This window comes from Protopterus annectens, chromosome 10.part0 (assembly GCF_019279795.1).
Source record: "Protopterus annectens isolate FY-2018-M chromosome 10.part0, PAN1.0, whole genome shotgun sequence".
NCBI lineage: Eukaryota > Metazoa > Chordata > Ceratodontiformes > Protopteridae > Protopterus > Protopterus annectens.
The window spans coordinates 301,737,185-301,756,029 of record NC_056744.1 but is presented as its reverse complement, the minus strand read 5'-3'; the positions used below and the strand labels follow the sequence as shown (position 1 = coordinate 301,756,029).

General features: G+C 39.9%; 1 protein-coding gene across 1 annotated transcript in view; it reads right to left on the bottom strand.

The window, feature by feature from the left end:
- Nucleotides 1–4,527: 4,527 nt before the first annotated feature.
- FDXR (ferredoxin reductase) overlaps nt 4,528–18,845 on the bottom strand; it is a 508,804-nt gene continuing 494,486 nt past the window's right edge. The window contains exon 12 of the mRNA XM_044085176.1: nt 4,528–7,360. Within this exon, the coding sequence (XP_043941111.1) occupies nt 7,230–7,360 (131 nt within the window). The 3' untranslated portion in view covers nt 4,528–7,229. The remainder of the gene's footprint in view (nt 7,361–18,845) is intronic.

The window sequence follows — 18,845 nt, the reverse complement described above, 5'->3', positions numbered from 1 at the left end:
CTAGGATCGTGGAGGGGTGAGAGAATTGCAATTGGTCGATAGTTGGAAAGGTCTAGGGAGGGCCACCTTTGTAGAATGGTATGATACATGAGGTTTTCCAAAGGACTGGAACGGTGTTGTTCAGTGATGGATCTATTTATTAGAAGTGAAATGGCATAGGTTATAGCTGTGGATGCAATTTGGAGGTATTCGGCAGGAAGGTTACCGGCTGCAAGGGTTGTTGGTTTGAGTCTGGCTAGGAGTTTTTGGATAGTAGAGGTAGGAACAGACTTAAGTGTGAAAGGTACAGTATTGATTTGGGCCTGAGGTGGTGGTGGGTTGTTGGAAAAAGTGATGTTGTTTAAGAGTTTGAGTACTGAGGAGGTGAAATAGTTATTAAAGCTGGAGGCTATGTCCGGGTCTGTACCTGTTATATTGGGTGTGGGAGTGGTACTACTTCTTGGTAAGATGTTATTTATTGTTGCCCAGAATTTTTGCGGTTTGGTACTGTATTTGTTTTGCTGACTGATACAGTAATTTTTTTATCAAGCTTAGCCTGCTTTTTTGCTTTGTTTCGGAGCTCGTGAAAGGTTTTCCTAGCTGCAGGTGATCTGGTGTGGCGCCAGGTTTTCCAGGCTTTATCCCTGGCTCTAAGTAGGGCTTTTGTGGTTTTCTGGAGCCAAGGGGTGGGGTTGCTATTTATCCTGATAGTTTTTAACGGGGCTAGTTGGTTGAGGATATTTAGGAATGTGGAGTTGAAGTAATCAACTGCTTTGTCTAATGAAAGGGTTTTGATTGGAGACCATTTGCAATATTGCAACGCTCTTATGAAGTGGTCTCTCGGAAAATTTTTGTTAGAGTGGGGGTTTGTAGAAGGGAAGGAGAGTTAATTATTTTAAGTTTTTGCCTAAGGATAAAAGTGGGGCTGTGGTCGCTCAGAGAGTTTGGTAGGGTGCCACATTGATGGGCAGTATTTGGTTGACTTGTGAGGATCCAATCAAGTATAGATTCTCTTTTTGTGGCCTTATCAAAGTGTGTGGGAGTATCTACAAGTTGGGTGAAGTTATATAGGTTAATGTGGTGGGTGGGGGTGGAAGAATGGATGGAGTTCCAGTCAATGTTTACATCACCTAGCACAATAGTTTCTTGAGGGAAGGAGTATGAGGCCCAGTGAAGTATGGATTCTAGGGTTGTTAGGTTGTCACCCGTGGGGGGGGGGGTATATAGATACCCAGTAGGTTTAGGTGCTTATGTTTGTTAAGGGAGAGCTTTGAAAATAGAGTCTCTGCATTGCTGAAGTTGGGGGAATCTTTTTGAGGGAGTTGGAGTTGTAGGTTGGTTCTGTGAAGTAGAGCTAAGCCTCCGCCTCTTTTATGTAGCCGGTCTGCCCTAAGAATGTTAGACCCAGGTGGGGTGATGGAATTATCTTTAATATGTGGTTTAAGCCATGTCCCTATGACGAAAATAATATCAGGGTTACATAAGGAGACGGCAGCGTGAAGGTCTTCTATTTTATTAGTGCACCATACCAATTTACCATCAACAGCTGCATTCACAGTCAGTGAGTGTTTTAATCCTAGTTTAGAAAAAGACATGAAAACTACACTACAAAGGATAATGCAAAATCTACCCTACAACAAAGGAAGAATTTAATATTCTATGTACTTCTAAGCACAGAAACGAAAAACTCCCTTTTCATCTACACTCTGTCCCAGGGTAGTGTATGGTCTTGGCTTAATTGTGTGAAAATTTCATTAATTCTGTTAGATGAGAAAAGATAAAGTACATAACACACTTGTATTGATCATTACTGACTGAAACTTTCTGAACAATTACACTGATGGCCTCCACGAAATGTGATGAATTTACTTTCTGGTAAAAGGGAAATTACTATCAATCCAGCAGAATGAAACATTTTTTTCATCAGTGTGCTAGGAGAAGCACTTTTTCAGAATTTTACTTATCAAAAGCATTTTCCATAACATATCCTAATACATGGTTAGCTGTTTTTGGTTTGGGAGCGTGCAGTCCCTCAGCAGCAAAAATTAACATTTTTTTTTTCTGAAGATGTCCTCTAGCAAATTAAACTAATCATGTCTTTAGCAAACATCCTTGCATGTACTTCACCATCATGAAATGCACAGGTGAAGATTTTAACAGAACTGCATTAAGAACATTCCCCACTATTCACAAAAGCATGACATGGAACATTCAACATTTCATAAACTGTAAACAATAAATGTTGTGTGGCGATCATGTTTGGAAATGGGAAAAAAGATGAGCTTGGAGCTTGTTATGTACTTATCTAACAAGAGTAAAGTATCACCCTTCACACTGCCACACTTTTGTTTTTGTTGTTGTTTTCGTGTGTGGCAGAGTGAGGTGTCTTAACAGCTTTTAAATACTGCTGCTACTTCAGTTCCAGTCATTGTCTGTCCAGCAGTTTGTGTTCTTCCCCTTTTTCTAGCTGGCAATAAATTGGTGCATTAAAAGTCCAAGTGCTGTAAGGAGTTAGTAGGTTTCTCCGATGATATAAACAATAAAGTTCAAAGATTCTCTTGTGCTTCCTCCAGGAAATAATTCTTGACATCTTGTTCTGGAATACACAATGAAATGGTGGAGAATAAAGATGTCATGGGACCACTGATGTCAAGGAAGATAGGGAGGTAGGTAGGGCAATCCTGAAGGGTTACCTCACTTGCCTAATGAGTCACACACCCCCACTGCTGTCCAATGCACAATGAACTATAATGCAGCATACTCTGTGTACACACTGTGGGCTAGGGATAAAGCAGAAATCTGTTCTCCATGGATGACAGCACCAGTTGCCACTGCTCACCGTCTGCCCCTGGCATGAAAAAATGGGTTATAGGGCCGTTGTCTCCCTGAGCAGTAAACGGGTTAACACAGTGGGGGGAGGGGCTTGATGATCATGAGGGCAGAAGCAAAAAAGAAAAAAAAATAGGAACATAAGAAGGCACATATAATTCCTATTTTGCATAAATACACTACCCTCAATTAAGATATCATTTATCAAAGTTGGAATTACATGAAAGTCAGTGACTACTCAGTCACAGCTATAATGCCTGCTGGATGCTTCTTTTGACAAAGGCAGCTTCTCTGAATAGCTATTACCCTGTATTTACTAAAAATAAGTAAACAAATGCCATCATCCCAAAAAGGATTCTACTAATTTTTCAATGGCAGACTGTGGACAGCTACACAGGACACATTATGACTTAGTAGTGGTTCCACAGTAAGCGATATAGCTATATGCCGTGCCAGTTCCTCTCCTGATGTCCTAACCATTAACTTACCATCCTGTCACTTTTAACAAGAAATTAACCAAAAGCAACACAATCCGTAGAAAACTTTAGCAATACTATTACTTGATGCTTTTGTGTACAAAAACAATTACCATTCTAGGTGTTCAGCACAAATGAACTGGAAAATGTACAAACACTATATGGAGCTTCCACAATATCAGCGTGCCGCACCTTAAGCAATGCTGCTTACTATGCAGAGTTAATGCAAAGTTCCTGGCAGTTCTGTGATATTCCTAGTCTGTCCTCAGAAGGCAACTTTGAAGACAGAAGTTACTGTTCTCTCTTCACACACTACTCTGATAGGTAAGCCAAAAGTCTCATATGTCAGGCAACTGTCTGGTTCTAAATTTAGCCTACACTGCTTGCCATTTCCTGATATACAGAGTGTATTTTGGAACATGTGGCAATTTGCAATCTGTTTTTTTTTTTAATTCAATCCTCCCAAGTGACACATTGAAGAAAACTGTTTCCAGCAAATGCTTTCCCTGTTCCTTGACATAATTAATATGCAGCTTTTCAGTCTATTATCCCAAACAGTCTGACGATACTCTACAATCTATCATTTCTCAGGTTTTATCTTGAAGGTTTTCTAACTTTTAATTACTCCCATTCTCAAACACTGATCATTCAAAACATTTATCACTACTACAAAGCAATAGAAAGGGCAGATTACATGGGACTTGCTCAGTTTACCAAAGCAGTAAGCTACAATTTCTGAGTATAACTAAGGTGTGCTGCTCTATAGCAGCAAGCTTATACAACCACTAAACTGAAATAACATTACATACCAATCAAAAAGTAACAGATATTTTAAGCTAGGAAGAAAAACAAATTATGGCACTGTGCTACGCTCAGAGAGCCACACAGTTAGTCTTATAACGTTGAGCTGATTCTGAGAAATAGCCTGCAAAATTTAATTTCTTAGGGTAATAATGGATTAGGTAAAATGAACAGTTTGCAGGACACAGTCTCCTAAAAATAGATGGTACATATAAATCTTATTTATTTTTCATATATGTGTTTACGTCCAGATGGATCAATCTCTGTTTTAAGTGGAGGCAAGTCCCATAAAATCATACTCAAAGTAAATGCAAAAGTATATTACACTATATAGCAAAAAGCACTGGGAAAAGGGTAGAATCATAAAACAAGTTAACGACTGAGGTAGACAGAAATCATTTATGTAAAGTAGTACTCAGAATCTCAGAATAAGTCCTATTAGTGATGTAAACTGATATATATATATTTTTTTTCAGGCTTAAATTTTTACAACAATTCAGGTAAAGCATTTAGATAATTGCTATATATCCAGGCTTAACTTTTTCAACAATACAGGGAAATCAGTTTAATATCTTCAAGGAAGACAGTAAAGTGCAAAGAAATCTATGGATAAACCAATACAAATCAAGTTTTGGCTGAGTGATTAATTCAGCTTGGTAATAATTTACAATTACATAAAGAAATAACTATCATAAATATAGATTTCAGAGTCAAGTTAAAGTGATTTCATAAACACATCCAGACTGTTACAGCACTTAACATTAAACAGGGGGTGCCTGTTCCAGGTTTTGCTACACTGTACCTGAACACTGCACTGCTAAGGGAATCGAAGCACCCCATTCTCCTTATGTGGTGGCTAACAGCAGACTGCTGATTTTCAGAAAATGCTTTCCTTTGCTTGAAATATGCATTTCCCATTATTAAAAAGTTATCTTTACACTTGGCATAATGATCTTCAACACTCCTATGTATTAACAGTCCTTTTTCTTGTAGCAAAATAAATATCAATTCTATGTGTTGTTAGATGCTAGACTGAAAATAATTAATTCTGCCATGAACACAACTGCATGTTTGTTTCCAAGTCTATTTTATATTCATGTTTGATATTAAAGATGTTAATGTTTCTATTAGGGAACAATATGTATACATCATTTTGTACATTACAGATGTACTTTTTGCTTGCATTTATATTTTCTGCTTCTTACAAGTAAAAAATATTTATTTTATTTATTTGCATTTTGTTTACCAGGAGAGTCCACTGGGGCCAATTCAGAGCCCATTTTCACTGGAGGCCCAAGAAATGAAACAGACATTATATCAAAGACCTGGAATTAAATACACTATGAGCCACAACAGCAGGAAAGGGACTATATAAAGTGACCAAGCCCATTTGGACTGATGGCTAATTTCAACAAAGGTAAAATTAACAGCATTATAAAAGTTGGGTTGATTTAATTTTTTTACTTTATTTTTCTCTGTCTGTCTTCCCATAACTTCAAACCATTGTCACTGACTTGTTCCATTTTTACCCCATCCCTCCAGCAACTGAAGATACTACTTGGGGAGGATGATGATCATCTGGCAGGAGTTAAAAGTTTTTTTTTTTTTTTTTTTTAAATATTCCGGACGTGCATCAGCACACAATGAAGCCAGTTGCAGCACTAAATACTGCTTAGCAAACTAAAGCATCTATTTCTCAGCTCTTTTGCTGCTCATATCCAGCCTAAAAGAAATGTCAGTAGTGCAGTGAGCCAACAACCTCCCTCCCTCCCTCAAGACGTGATCTGACACTGGCAACTCACTCCTGCCCTCCCTGCCATCTTTACTAAGCATCTAGGCCTGGCAGTGAAAACCCGATCAGAAGTACTGCATCTCTGCATGCAGCTGAAATGCCGATGTACTCATCTGATGTATTGCAATCTCAGAGCCGATTAAACTTAAGAAATAGGGGTGAAAAAAAAGATGAAAAAAACAAACCATGGGGAGGGGAATAAAGACAAAAAAGATCACTTTGCTCCTGGTAAACAACATGTTCACCATGTGAGTGCTGTTAATATGCCAACAACTACAAATGGAACAAACTGCAGCCTAATATCAGTTTTCATATTCAAAGATTGTAATCTAGTATCAGTTTTCATAGCCATAATTTTACTACTATTTTTACACTTGGATTTTTTTCTTATATTTGTAAGAACTTCAGGTACAAGTTGTAGTTTTAATAAAAAATGCTCCAATAACCTCTTTTTTCAGATTCTGGGGTGATATTATTCACAATGACTATAAAAGATATGGAATTTCATTTAAGATGCAATTTGGCATGGTAAAACAGTGGCCTCCCATTCACATTTTTCTAGAATTTCAGCAGAAACATTCTATCTCAATAGGCAATTTTTGAGCATCAGAGTTAAGTATGCAATCCACTAAACAAATACTACTACTTAATACAAAAATTGATTTTATACCACTTATCTAGTTCAGGGTGATGCAAAGCAGTCTATCTCAGTGAGCAGTAGTTGTAAGACAAGAAGCAGTACTGGATGGGACGTCAGTCCACTGTAGCTCACACGTACACAGACATCCACACACTAACATACATAGCATGTGCAGGTGCATACACAAACTCATAAAATCCTGTGAACATTCTAATAATTAATTCACCTATTTGCAGGATTTGGGAGGTGGGAGGAAACTGGGGCTCCTGGAATGTGGGCAAACGCAGGAATGTGCAAATATTTTAATCTACTCTTCAGCATATTAACTCCAAATATGCTTCCAAACTACTTAACTACTGGTACCAAAATGGAAGTTAAAAATCTTTTTGATATATCTGTTGATACTGAATACCACAAAGCAAACAGTCAAACAGTTTGTAAAGGTCTCCTAGAAGAGAACTAGAAACACAGTGCTCTATAAAGGAAAAAACATTGAAAACACAGTTAGTACAAGTTATATTCATTGAACAGCATCAAAGGATGTACTAAGAGAGACAACTGAATGATTCAAAATGGAAAGCAGTAGGCCTCAAAGTCCAAACATTTGTTAATTATAATAATCCAGGTCTGAAACAACTGAGGGAAATCTGTGCAGCTTCACAGTATTACAAAAACTAGCCCAGCAGTATTCTAAAACCAGTAGTCTCTAATGTTATTGATGTGCCACGTGGATCATTTCCTGCAAATCTCTTAGCTTTTCTCTAGGTTTGCCAAGCAGTTTGCCTTGTGCCACTTCCTTAGTGTCAATCTTCTCCCAGTCAGAAAAGGAGACAAGCTGAACTCCTAGAAATAAAAATACAAGTGCATTAGTCAGGTAACCAAATATATGTAACACACTGTTGAACAGACTTGTTCAAGTAGGAATTCACAATGTAAAAATAGAAGCAATGGGACAGAAAGAGGGTCTATATCACATAGTCAAAGTTACATAACTTCGAACACCTAATGGTCGAACCATTATGTTAGAAGTTACATAAATTCAACTACCTAAAAAAATACACAACGGACAACAAAATAAACTGTTGTAAGCAGGGGAGCAAGCCCCCCTGCACCCCCCACGTGGACAACAAAGTGAATGGAAACCTCCGCCTATGGAGATTTCTATTCACATGCTCAGACTTTTACAAATTCGAAGATAGGATCTCGACCATATGTAGTTCGAACTTGTACAAGTTTGATGACATGAAAGGAACCCCAGAAAAACATCATAGGAAAAACTACAGACATAGTAAAGACATGTACAGTAGGTGGACAGAAGGTGGAAAAGCTTATGAATAAGTGTAGCACTAGTAAATCAAAACAAAGTAACAGAAACAAAGGGACAGAAAACATAGAAAGACTGCAGCAGGAAGACTGAAACTGCATTGGCAGTTCACGAGGTGGACACAACAAGCTGAGAAAGATTAGAGATTGTTGAGAAGCAGGGGTAGTGTGTGTATCTGTATATACGAGACAGTGGCAGAGACAGAGCTCAAGGATGAATTATGAAAATTAGCCACATAAAATAAATTAGCCTATCCAGACTACACAAAAAGCACAGTTAAGTCCTTCAACTTTCTGAACATTTAAAATAAACCTTCCAACAAGCTGCAACTCACTGTTTTCAGTCTTAATAACTATGACATGATATAAACACAAACAAGACCACATCTCTGTAAAGAAATCTCTGACAAATTAATACATCTTAAGAGAACTACATATTTGAACTACAATACCAAAATGTACATAATAAAACTCAAGGGGTATAGATGAGCATCGTTACATATTAAAAGCATTTTTGAAATACTTCCTGATTAAACTTTTCTGTAGTCATTTAAAATGGTAGATTAAATACCACAACTGACAAGTTCGGCGAAACACAGATGTTGGTCAAACTAATCTATAAGTGGTCCTACGTTTGTTGGGCACCAGGAGATGCTATATATTATATTATATCAGTTTACCTTAGCCCTGGTCATAGTCTCCTCAAGGGCTTGTAGTGTTTTTCTCAAAAAAATAAGACAGAGAAGAGCAAAACCTCCACTTTCTAGTATCATTCACAGAGTGGATCATGGTCTCCTTGCAATCAGAAGAAACAATCTGCTGAATGTTATACCTCCCATGATCTAGAAGCAAGTAAAGCTACCTACTGTACCAGTGTGTCATTCAAATATAGTAAGAACATCAGTACAGTGTGTTCTTATAAAATGCAGTCATCAGTACACAAATACACATGGAGTGACATTACAACCTGAGCATTCAGTCTTGTATGGTAATATACACATAACACATGTTATATAGAAAACCAGAAGAGTCTGTGGTAATACCACTTTATAACAATGGTAAAATGAGAAACAATCACATTCAGTATCCATTACTTAAACTGAAGGAGGCTCAGAACATAAAGTAGTATGCATACTGCAGTGACAATTTTATAGAAACATCAGGTAAAATAAATGAAAAGAAAACTGCATTCTTAGCTAACTGCGAATTGGCTATCAAGCAAATCCCAAGTTGTGAAAAGTTGCTGGTACCCTATCTGAACATACTTTTTAACTAGTGGGGTATCACAGACATCGTTATGGTGATTACAGTGGTTTGAGCACATGTTCAGAAAAGCAATCTGGTGAAGATGATTCGGGAGAGACAGGAAGAAGGCAGGAGGAAATGAGGGCATCCAGCAAAGAAATGGACAGATTGTGTTACTGGAGAAGACCTGCTACAGCCAGGCATGAGTGTTCAAGAAGGTAGGAGAGTGGCACTGAATTGAGACAGATGGTGACAGCTGACACAACACCTTGACCTCACTTAGGAAATGGGAAAAGGGGGGTTGATGATGATGATGGGGTATAACAGGGATCAGTGCTGGACTCTTTTCTATTTGTCATTTATTTTGATGATATCCAAACCAATATCCTGAAGTATAGTTGACCAGGTCTACTGATGACTGCAAGCTGGACACATCTATTCATCCACTAATATCAAACTCTTCCAACAAGATCTGGAATTTGCATATGCCTGGTATACTGAAAACAGCCTCAAACTAAATGGGAAAACAGTGCAGCACAGTAGCGTTTGGCAATAAAGCTGCTCTCTCCTCATGTTATATGTGGTACTCCTCTTCAGACTGATATGATCATAAGAGACCCAAGTACTTGTGTCGATAACTCTCCCTCTTATTTGATCATTACATTTAAACCAGAGTCAGAAAATCATTCTAATTGGCCCAGTTAATTTATAAGGAAATATCGTCAAGATCCAAATTAGTTCTTACCCATGTACTCTTCTCTTATCAGACCCATCATCAAATACAATGCCCCTTTGGCTTATACAAATCAAAGCATGTGACTCAACTGGAAAGACCACAACAATGTTTAACCAAGAAAATTAACCACCTTAAATCATTAAACTATTTTGATAGATTAGTTCAACTCTCCTTATAGTCAGTGGCCCACTGCCTGTGCTGAGGTGAAGTGTGACTCAGTTTATGAGCCATGTCTCTATAAATACCATAGTATAGACATAAATCTACACCAACAAAAAGACTTGCAGGAGGGATAGGTTCTTAATGTATTCTCAGCGTATGGAACAAGTTACTACTACAGGCTAGGCTAATTTTGACAGATAGGTAAACACAAATGTACACCACAGTTATTACATACAGCTCTGCTCAATTTGGAAATGAGCAACATTAAGTGCTAGTAAAGGGTGGCAAAAACGTTTGTGTCTGCTTACAGGTGCATATGGCTAGGCATATTATGGTTCCTGCTATCACTTGCCCTACTACTGTTGCTATGTTCCTAAAAGTTAATGTACAAAGGGGTAGGTGTAGAAGGGCAGCTCAGTGAAGGACCATGTCTTAAATACAGACTATAGTATGTGTAAGGATCAGTGCACTGGCTAACAAAGTATGAAAGGAAATGTGTGTACAAGTGTTGACAGAGTACAGTGATGAGTGAAAAGTTACAGAAGGGAACAGGGAAGTCCTGCAACTCCCAGGAACTCATTGCTTGAGTAGGGCATCAATCTATTTGCCAGTGCTCAAACCTTGCTACATCAACTGCAGCTGTTAGAAGAGGGCCGTCATGCTGGTCACTAGTTGTGCAACAAGGGAATTAACATATAAATGTAAGAAGGGGGCATGTAAACACCTGTTATTTACTTCAGATTTCATTTTAGTTTTGTTTTGTCTCCACCCCCACAAGTAAATGAGTTTCAATTGTTTTTGTACGAGTTGATTTTGACCTTTATAGTGGAACTGTGTTAGCTCAGGGCACCTCACTTAGCCTTTTTTTTTTTTTTTTACTTATGGTGTTGCTTTTCCTGTGTGAGCATCAAGTTATGCATGATTGTGTATTATTAATGGTTTTCATACTGTTTGGATCTACATGTTAGTGAAAGACATTCTTGTAATGTTACAGTAACGGCCTTTTAACATGTAAGATTGCATTGTTACATTTTGTTAATTGACTTTTGTATAACATTTTGCAGCAAGTAATGTTATTAAAGAGTTGATGTCTATGAGAAATCTGCTTTCTTGTGTACTTGAGTGTCTTTTTTTTTTCTGTAATCAATTTTTTATTAGATTTCTACAGTTATAATGTTTGATGGCCATACTCTGTGATGGCTACAAACCTGATAGCCTATCACAAGGCTACATTATACCAAGAGGAGACTGCAAATCCAAAAGAGCTGGAGGTGTTGGCATCTTGCAACTATGCAAACTCTTACTTCAGCTCTATCCTTATATATATTCTATTAACAATGCCAGTGACCTAATTATCCTATTTCAAATAAACCAGAAATAAAATCCATATATATCAAACATCTAAACATTACCCGAAACAATAACCTACCAGCTCTTGAAGACATCATATCCTGGGTCTTTTAAAAGCATCACTCAAGGACCTCTTGTACTCTTTGATATTAATATAAACTGGCCTACCACAAGCAAAATAGCTTCTATTCCTTTCCTAAATTACTACAACTTTACACAACAAAAGTTCTCCTATCCTAGATCCTTACTACCAACATGGAAAACTCTTATAAGTAGGAGTACTCCCTAAATGACCACCACCTCACATACACCATCAGAAACTACTACAGAAACCCCAATACTCTCACTATAATCTACTCAGAAATCTACCTAATTTTAGCATCGACTCCTTACAGCCACTCCAGAACAATGTGACCAGTGCTCTCGAAAACACCTCCCCATGGGAAAAGCAACTGAAGTTTTTAGCATCTTTCTAAGCATTTGTAATGCACAAGCCTCACTTAGGGAGGAAAAGGTGAAAACCAGTCTAGTCCATTGGCTAATCCAAACAACAAAGCAGATTATGAAAAAGAGAGAGCCTGGAGGAAAATGACATTATCATTAGAAGACATCCAAATTACCAGTGTTACAGGATACTATGCAAGCAAGTAAAAACCCTAGTAAATAAAGAACAGTACCTACTTCAGTTTATAAAACAACCACTTACCCCATCCAAAAAACTTCTGGCCACCAATTCACTCTCTTTTAAAACCCAACAAAATGTCCCAACCCAAAGCCAAATCAGTCTGAAAGTAGCCTGCCCTTTTGATTCCCATTTCATTAATGCTGCAGTGTCTCTTGACAAAGGCATTGACCTTGTCTCCTACCAACCAGCTCTCACTACAGATACCATTACTTTCTCTCTGAAACCTGTCTTGATTCTCTCTCTCTTTTGGCTTTCCCCAGTTAGGGGTCACCACAGCTTGTCTGCTCATGATTGGCAGTGGAGCTTTTACGGTGTCGAGTTGCCAGCCTGGCACCCAACCTTCCACAGAAGGCACACATGCACGCAATCACACCTAGGGACAATTTTAGCGTGTCCAATCCACTTGCTGCATGTCTTTGGGGATGTGGGAGGAATCCAGAGCACCCAGAGGAAAGCCACATGACCACAGGGAGGACATGCAGATTCCACACAGAAGGCACCCCAGCCGAAGATCAAACCGGACAGCCTCTTGCTGTGAGGTGACAACGCTAACCACTGCACCACTGCAGCCGTCCTTTAACCTATCTTGATAACAGCTATTAAAAACTTCTTGTTTAAACCAAGACTAACAATCCCATCATCTGGAAGCGCTAGCATACCATGTCTCCAAACTCTTTAATTGGTCCATAATGGTATCTCATGCCCCTCACAACCTGGAAACATTCATTCTCTCTCTACATAATGACAGGAAGTCAATCAATCTGAGCAACTACAGACCCATCACTATTCTCCCTCATCTATCAAAAATACTAGAAAGATGTGCACGTGCACAAACATATACAAACAGACACACACACACACACACCAATTCCTTCTAGCTCACAACATGCTCTCCCCCCTCAGTCACAGTTTCTGCCTCAATCACAGCATTAACATAGCCTTACTATCACTCCTTAACATAGTCAGTCTAAATTACAATGACAAGAAACTAGCCTCAGCAACTTTTGTTGATCTCTCCAAAGCATTTGACAGGGTTTCTCATCGTAAACTCCTCTACACCCTTTAGTGAACTTGACGTCTTAAACAAGCCAACAATGTAGTTCAAACTTTTCTCCATGTGAGGGGTGGCAATCTGCCTGCTCAACCTTCCTAACAGCTAATACTGGTGGCTCCCCTGAGGGTCTACACTTGGGTGCCTGTTATATTCCTAAACAATTAAGTTACCACTTTGGGTCTCTCCAAACTTGTTCACTATGCTGACTGGTCTCTCCAAACTTGTTCACTATGCTGATTACTCTACCATTATCTGTTCAGCCACCTCTCTAAGTGAACTACACTCCAACCCCCAAGCACATTACTGCTCAGCCAAACTCTGGCTGCAACAATTTGACCAAATATTCAATACTTAAAAGAAATAAATGCTCATCCTACCCAAATTCATTCCTCTTAAATCAACAGATGTTGCCATAGTATCCTCTCAGACTTATAAAGACTTGAGTGACATAGTACTTCTCATCAAATGACTTGTATTTCTGCTGATGTGATTCTGAATTTTGACAGGCATATTCATAATGCCATTAAACCAACAGATCAAATGTTAATAGCTCTGCGTATAGAGCTAAAAAGTAACTCTCTTCACTATAGCAGTATTTGAGACAGAAGGGATCTCCTGCCCAAGGCAGCCTGTACCAATGCCTGATGACCTTGTATGCACTTTACATCACACTTACACTCCCCGCATAGGACGTAGAACATAAAAAAGACAAACGGATGCAACTACCCAGAAATGAATTGCCCCAGAAGAGAACAGTCTCCACAGTACAAAGGAGTCCATGCACATCCAGAAGGAAAAAAATGCATAAGAAAAAGGGGAAACCCTCAGCCAGAGGGGAATGTAAAACAAAAAAATAAAAACAGAACAAACAACTGGGGTTGGCAGGAGGGAGCAAATACTGCAGCTGTGAAGAGAAGAACATCTACTGTTATAGTAAGATTTTACACAGCTATACTATGCCCTTTTATACCACTGTTGTAGTATTATAGACAGAAGGGAGAGTAATAAAGCTCAAGAAAAAGAATGGGAGTTGGAAGGCTAAAAGCCCTCAACAAAACCATATAAAATGGCTCTAGCAAAGCCTGTTCTGGCCCTAAAAACCATATCCAACTTATAATGCTTCGTAAAGGTATGCACTGAAGATCAAATAGCAGCTTCAAGGATGGAACTGGTGTCCAAGCCCTTGAAAAAGGCACCAGAACAGGCAACAGCCCTAGTATAATGAGCATTAACAGAAGTAGACCGACATTTGCCATGAAGAGTATAACAAAAGGAAATTACCTTAGATATCCAGGAGGAGGTGATTTACTTACAGCCAAACCCAATGTCCTGGGATAAAAGGAAACAAAAAGCTGATCAAACTTGTAAGTGGTCTTAGTTTTCTCCAAATAGTACCTGAGCTGTCTGTACAAATCCAGGGTATGCAGGATCCTCTTACTACCAGACAAAGGAAAAGGGAAAAAGGAAGGGCATTGTACAGACTGATTCAAAGACAACTTGTTTACTACCGTGAGCATAAAAGAAGGATTAGTATCAAGGGACACCCTGTCCTTGTGAGGAAAAAAACGAGGAATGATAAGGGCCATGCGCTCAAACATTCTCCAAGCAGAAGCAATAGCCAGCAACAAAACAACCTTCCAGGTATAACATTGCAAAGAAGCAGAATCTCCAGGCTCAAAAGGAGCCTCAGCCAATTATTCCAAAACAAAATTAAGGTCCCAAGGAGGAGGAATAGGTTTCCTTGGAGATATAATATGCAGGACACCTTTAAGAAATAGTTTGACCTCAAAATGAGAAGCCAAAGGAGGATTCGAGAGCAGACAAGCAGAAATGGCTAATAAATGGGCCTTCACAGAAGAATGGAATAGGCCATACTGGAGCAACTCTCACAAATAAGAGGACCAGAGGGACAGATACTGAAAAAGGGTCCTGGTTACAAGCATAACACCAGACAGAAAATATTTTCCATTTGGACATATAAGCTTTTTTGGTTGTGCTCTTGCCTCCTGTAACACCCTGAGCACATCCTCAGAAAAGAGGTGACCATAGGGACCAAAACCCTATCACCCACAGAATCAATTGAAGAGTAGACAAGTGAGGATGGATGAGAGACCCCTTGTCCTTTGTGAGGAGATCCTACCAGTGAGCTAACTTGTGGTGATTGCCACCGGGCAGATGCATTATGAGGGTGAACCAGTGCTGTCTTGGCCAAAAGGAAGTCACTAGCAAGATTGTTGGGAAGTCCAGCTGAATATTCTGCAGGACTCTTGGAAGTAGAGGAAAAGGATCAAAAACAAAGAAACATCCCTTTCCAAGGAAAGAAAAGGCATCATTCTTCCACGCCAGATGGCCTGACACTCTGGAAGAGAACAGAGGAAGTTGCCGGTTCAGAGGGAAGGCAAAAAGATCTACCTGAAGAATACCCCACCAAAGGACAATGCCCAGAAACATGTCCCTGTAATGTAGCCATTCATGAGCCTTGCTGCTTACTGACATATCACATCACTGTAGTATTGTTTATGTACACCTTCCAGAGGCCTGGAGAGAACATGGGGTGAAAGCATGAAGGGCCAGAATCAGAGCTCTCATCTCTTTGATGTTGTTATAGTCTGACTTCTGCTGGGGGGCAGGAGACAATGAACTTTCAGGTGACCAAAAGAGGCCCCCACCCTATGTCTGAGGCATCAGTGAACAGTTCTTAAGAAGGGACTGGAGGCTGAAAGGGCCAGCCTGAGTTGAGACCAAACTGCTTCCACCATTCAAATTCTTTCTTTAGACATGTAAGGAGAGTTGCACTGAAATCCAGAGGGTGACAATGCTGCAGCCAAACTGACCAAGTACCCCTGAAGCTTCTACATATGCAGTCTGGCAAGATGGATTATTGGAAGACAAGAGGCAATTGAAACCCAGGGACCAAAGAAACTCCCTGGCTGGCATGGCAGTCAGAGGAAGAAAAGACTGAAAGAAGGCGATCAACGATAAAACTTTTGGAGGTGGGAGAGAGTACAACATTGGCACTGTCTGAATACTGCATTCCAGATGCACATGATTGTGAGAGGGAGATCGTATGGACTTTTGGAAGTTGATAGTGAAACTCAGACTTGAAGAAAAGAGATTGTGAATTCCAGATCCTGTAACAGGTGACTGAGAGAAGGTACCTAACGCAACAAGTCATTTAGATAATGAAAAATCTGACTGCCTTGGAGCCTGCAGAAAGAAAAAAAAACAGGAGCTAGGCATTTTGTGAATACCCTTGGGGCAGTAGAGAGGCCAAAAGACAAAGCTGAGAACTGAAACTGAAAGGAAGACACAGACAAACATAAAAACTTCATGAAAAGAGGGTGAATAGGAATATGACAGTAAGCATCTTTCAGATCCAAAGATACCAGAAAAGCCTGGGGTAGTAAAAGAGGAAACAGGGTTTGAAGAGTAAGCATCTGAAAAGGGACCTTAAGAAAGGTGTTGAGCAGGGAGAGGTCCAGAATAGGTCTCCAAGTGCCATCCTTTTGAGGAACCAAGAACATCCTGGAATAAAAAAAAGGGGAGACAGGTTGAATGGTTCCTTGGTTCACCAGGGACCCTAGAACTTCTGGGAAATAAGGAAGTTTTTCTCTAGAGGAGGTTGAGAAATCCCTGAAAAAAGGAGGAAGAGACTTCCATAGCATGAAGTAACTCTGCCAGGTGATGAACCCAATGCCAATTTGGAAGACAAAGGGAAAGCCGAGGGGACAAAGGAACCTGGGTCTATGTGCGGGGTGAATTGTCAAAGCGAATTAGGCTTATCTGATAAAGGAGACTTCCGGGCTACAGAAATCTGTGAAGCATTAGCAGAGTGGTCACGACTACTACCCTTCCTGCTCTTGGAAACCTGGCAGGGTTGCCTGTGAACAAAAGCAGATCTAAAAGGATAATTCCTCTGGAACATAGGGACAGAAGAGACGGAAGAGACGGAAATATTTTTATGGCCCTGCAAGGCTTTACCTTTCTCTTGAAGAGACTTAAAAAGGTCAGCAGCAGCAGTCCCAAAAAACTGTTTTATTATCCAAAGGAGCATACAACAACTTTGCCTTAATGTCTTTACGCAGAGAATGGAGACAAAGCCAAAAATAATGCCTCACAACAGTCCCAAAAGCCGTAGCCCTGGAAGAGGCATAAGCAGCATCATAGCTACACTTTAATAGAGTGGCAAGCCACTTGAGAAGCATAACCTAAAACAAATAAGGCACAGGATTTGCCTTCAGAATCAGAGAGGTCAGAAATAACATGACAAGTCTGAGCAATCAAGGCCAGAGCATACCTGGTCAGGCGGGTCTGTAATTAACAGCCCTAAAAGCCAGAGCAGAAACAGTGTACACATGCTTACCAATCCTCTCGATTGCCCTACTATCCTTAACAGAAGGCAAAAGTTTGGAATAGGGCAAGAGCTTAGAAGGTGTGTGAGAAAAGACTGACACCACAGCAGGATAAGCAGAAGGGCATGCAATTAAAAACTAATCTTCAGGAACCTTACAGAACCTGTCAGGCTTCTTAGGAGCAGGAGGCTCAGAATCAGGAGACTTGGAAGCAGCAATGAAAATGTCTAACAAAGCAGCCAACACAGAAGGAACTGCCGATGGTTTAGCAGTACCCACCTGAAGCAATTCATATCAGACACTTGCAAAGAATCTCATTTAAAGTATTCCATCATCCTACCAATTGTGTCCCCAAAGGACAATTCCTCAAAAGGAGGCTCAGAGCTAACAGATTCCTCCTCATCAGAACCATAAGTCAAAGGTGAAGGCATCTGTGAAGAATAGGACAAAGATCCCTCATCCAATACTGAATCCTCTTCCGAGGAAGTCAGTTCCCTAAGCCATTTAGAATGGGTAGAGGTCAAGGAGGAGCAGATACTGAAACCCCTTGAGGTGGCTTCAGGGCCATGAACACAAGCCTCGAGTAAACTCATGCCATTCACTTTAAGGATCCTTAGGACAGACCAAAACATGCTTCATTTTTTGTCTTTTCTTGGATGGGACATCAGCCCTAACAAATACCAGATGTTCCAACCCTTGGTGAGATTCGATAAGAGAACTCGGAAGCACCTCCCCTGTCCAATATCTGTGAAATCCCTTTAAGACCCTCTGAGATAATCAACCACAGTTTCCCTTCGACGTCTGGAGCAGATGACTGCAAAGCCTCAGATGAAGTGTGAAAAGACAGATCCATGTCAGCCTCCAACAGGGCCATGGCAGAGGATTCTGACGTAGATGACGAACAACCTACACAGCAATTACTCACTTCTAGAGAGATGTCTGGTAGAGGCTGGGCAGCTAAAGAATCAGTCCAAGACGTTTTGGTTTTCTTCCCTAGTGAGAGTACCTCACAGTTAAAGGATTCAGCATTGTACCCTGGGTTAACTGTTTAAGCTGATGGTTTTCAAGATATATGGCCAGGGAAGACAAACAGCTTCTGAGTGTCTTAGGCACAAACACCTTACAGATACTACAAGAGATATGGTCGTGGGAAGCACCCAAACAAAAAAGACGCAGTCTGTGACTATCCTTATGGGGAATGTGCCTCCCACACTAATATTTTCTCATCTTGGATGACATGAACTCTAGGTAGCATAAAACAACCTCAGTGCGACACTTATCCGGTGGCTAGGTATTCAGCACAGCAACATGGCATTCAGACCAACTAGCAATAATGGCGTTCAAACTGGTGGCAAAGAAGTTTTGGGTAGATGTACCCATACGTCCCCTTTATGCTCTATGTTCTGTGCTGGGAGCATAAA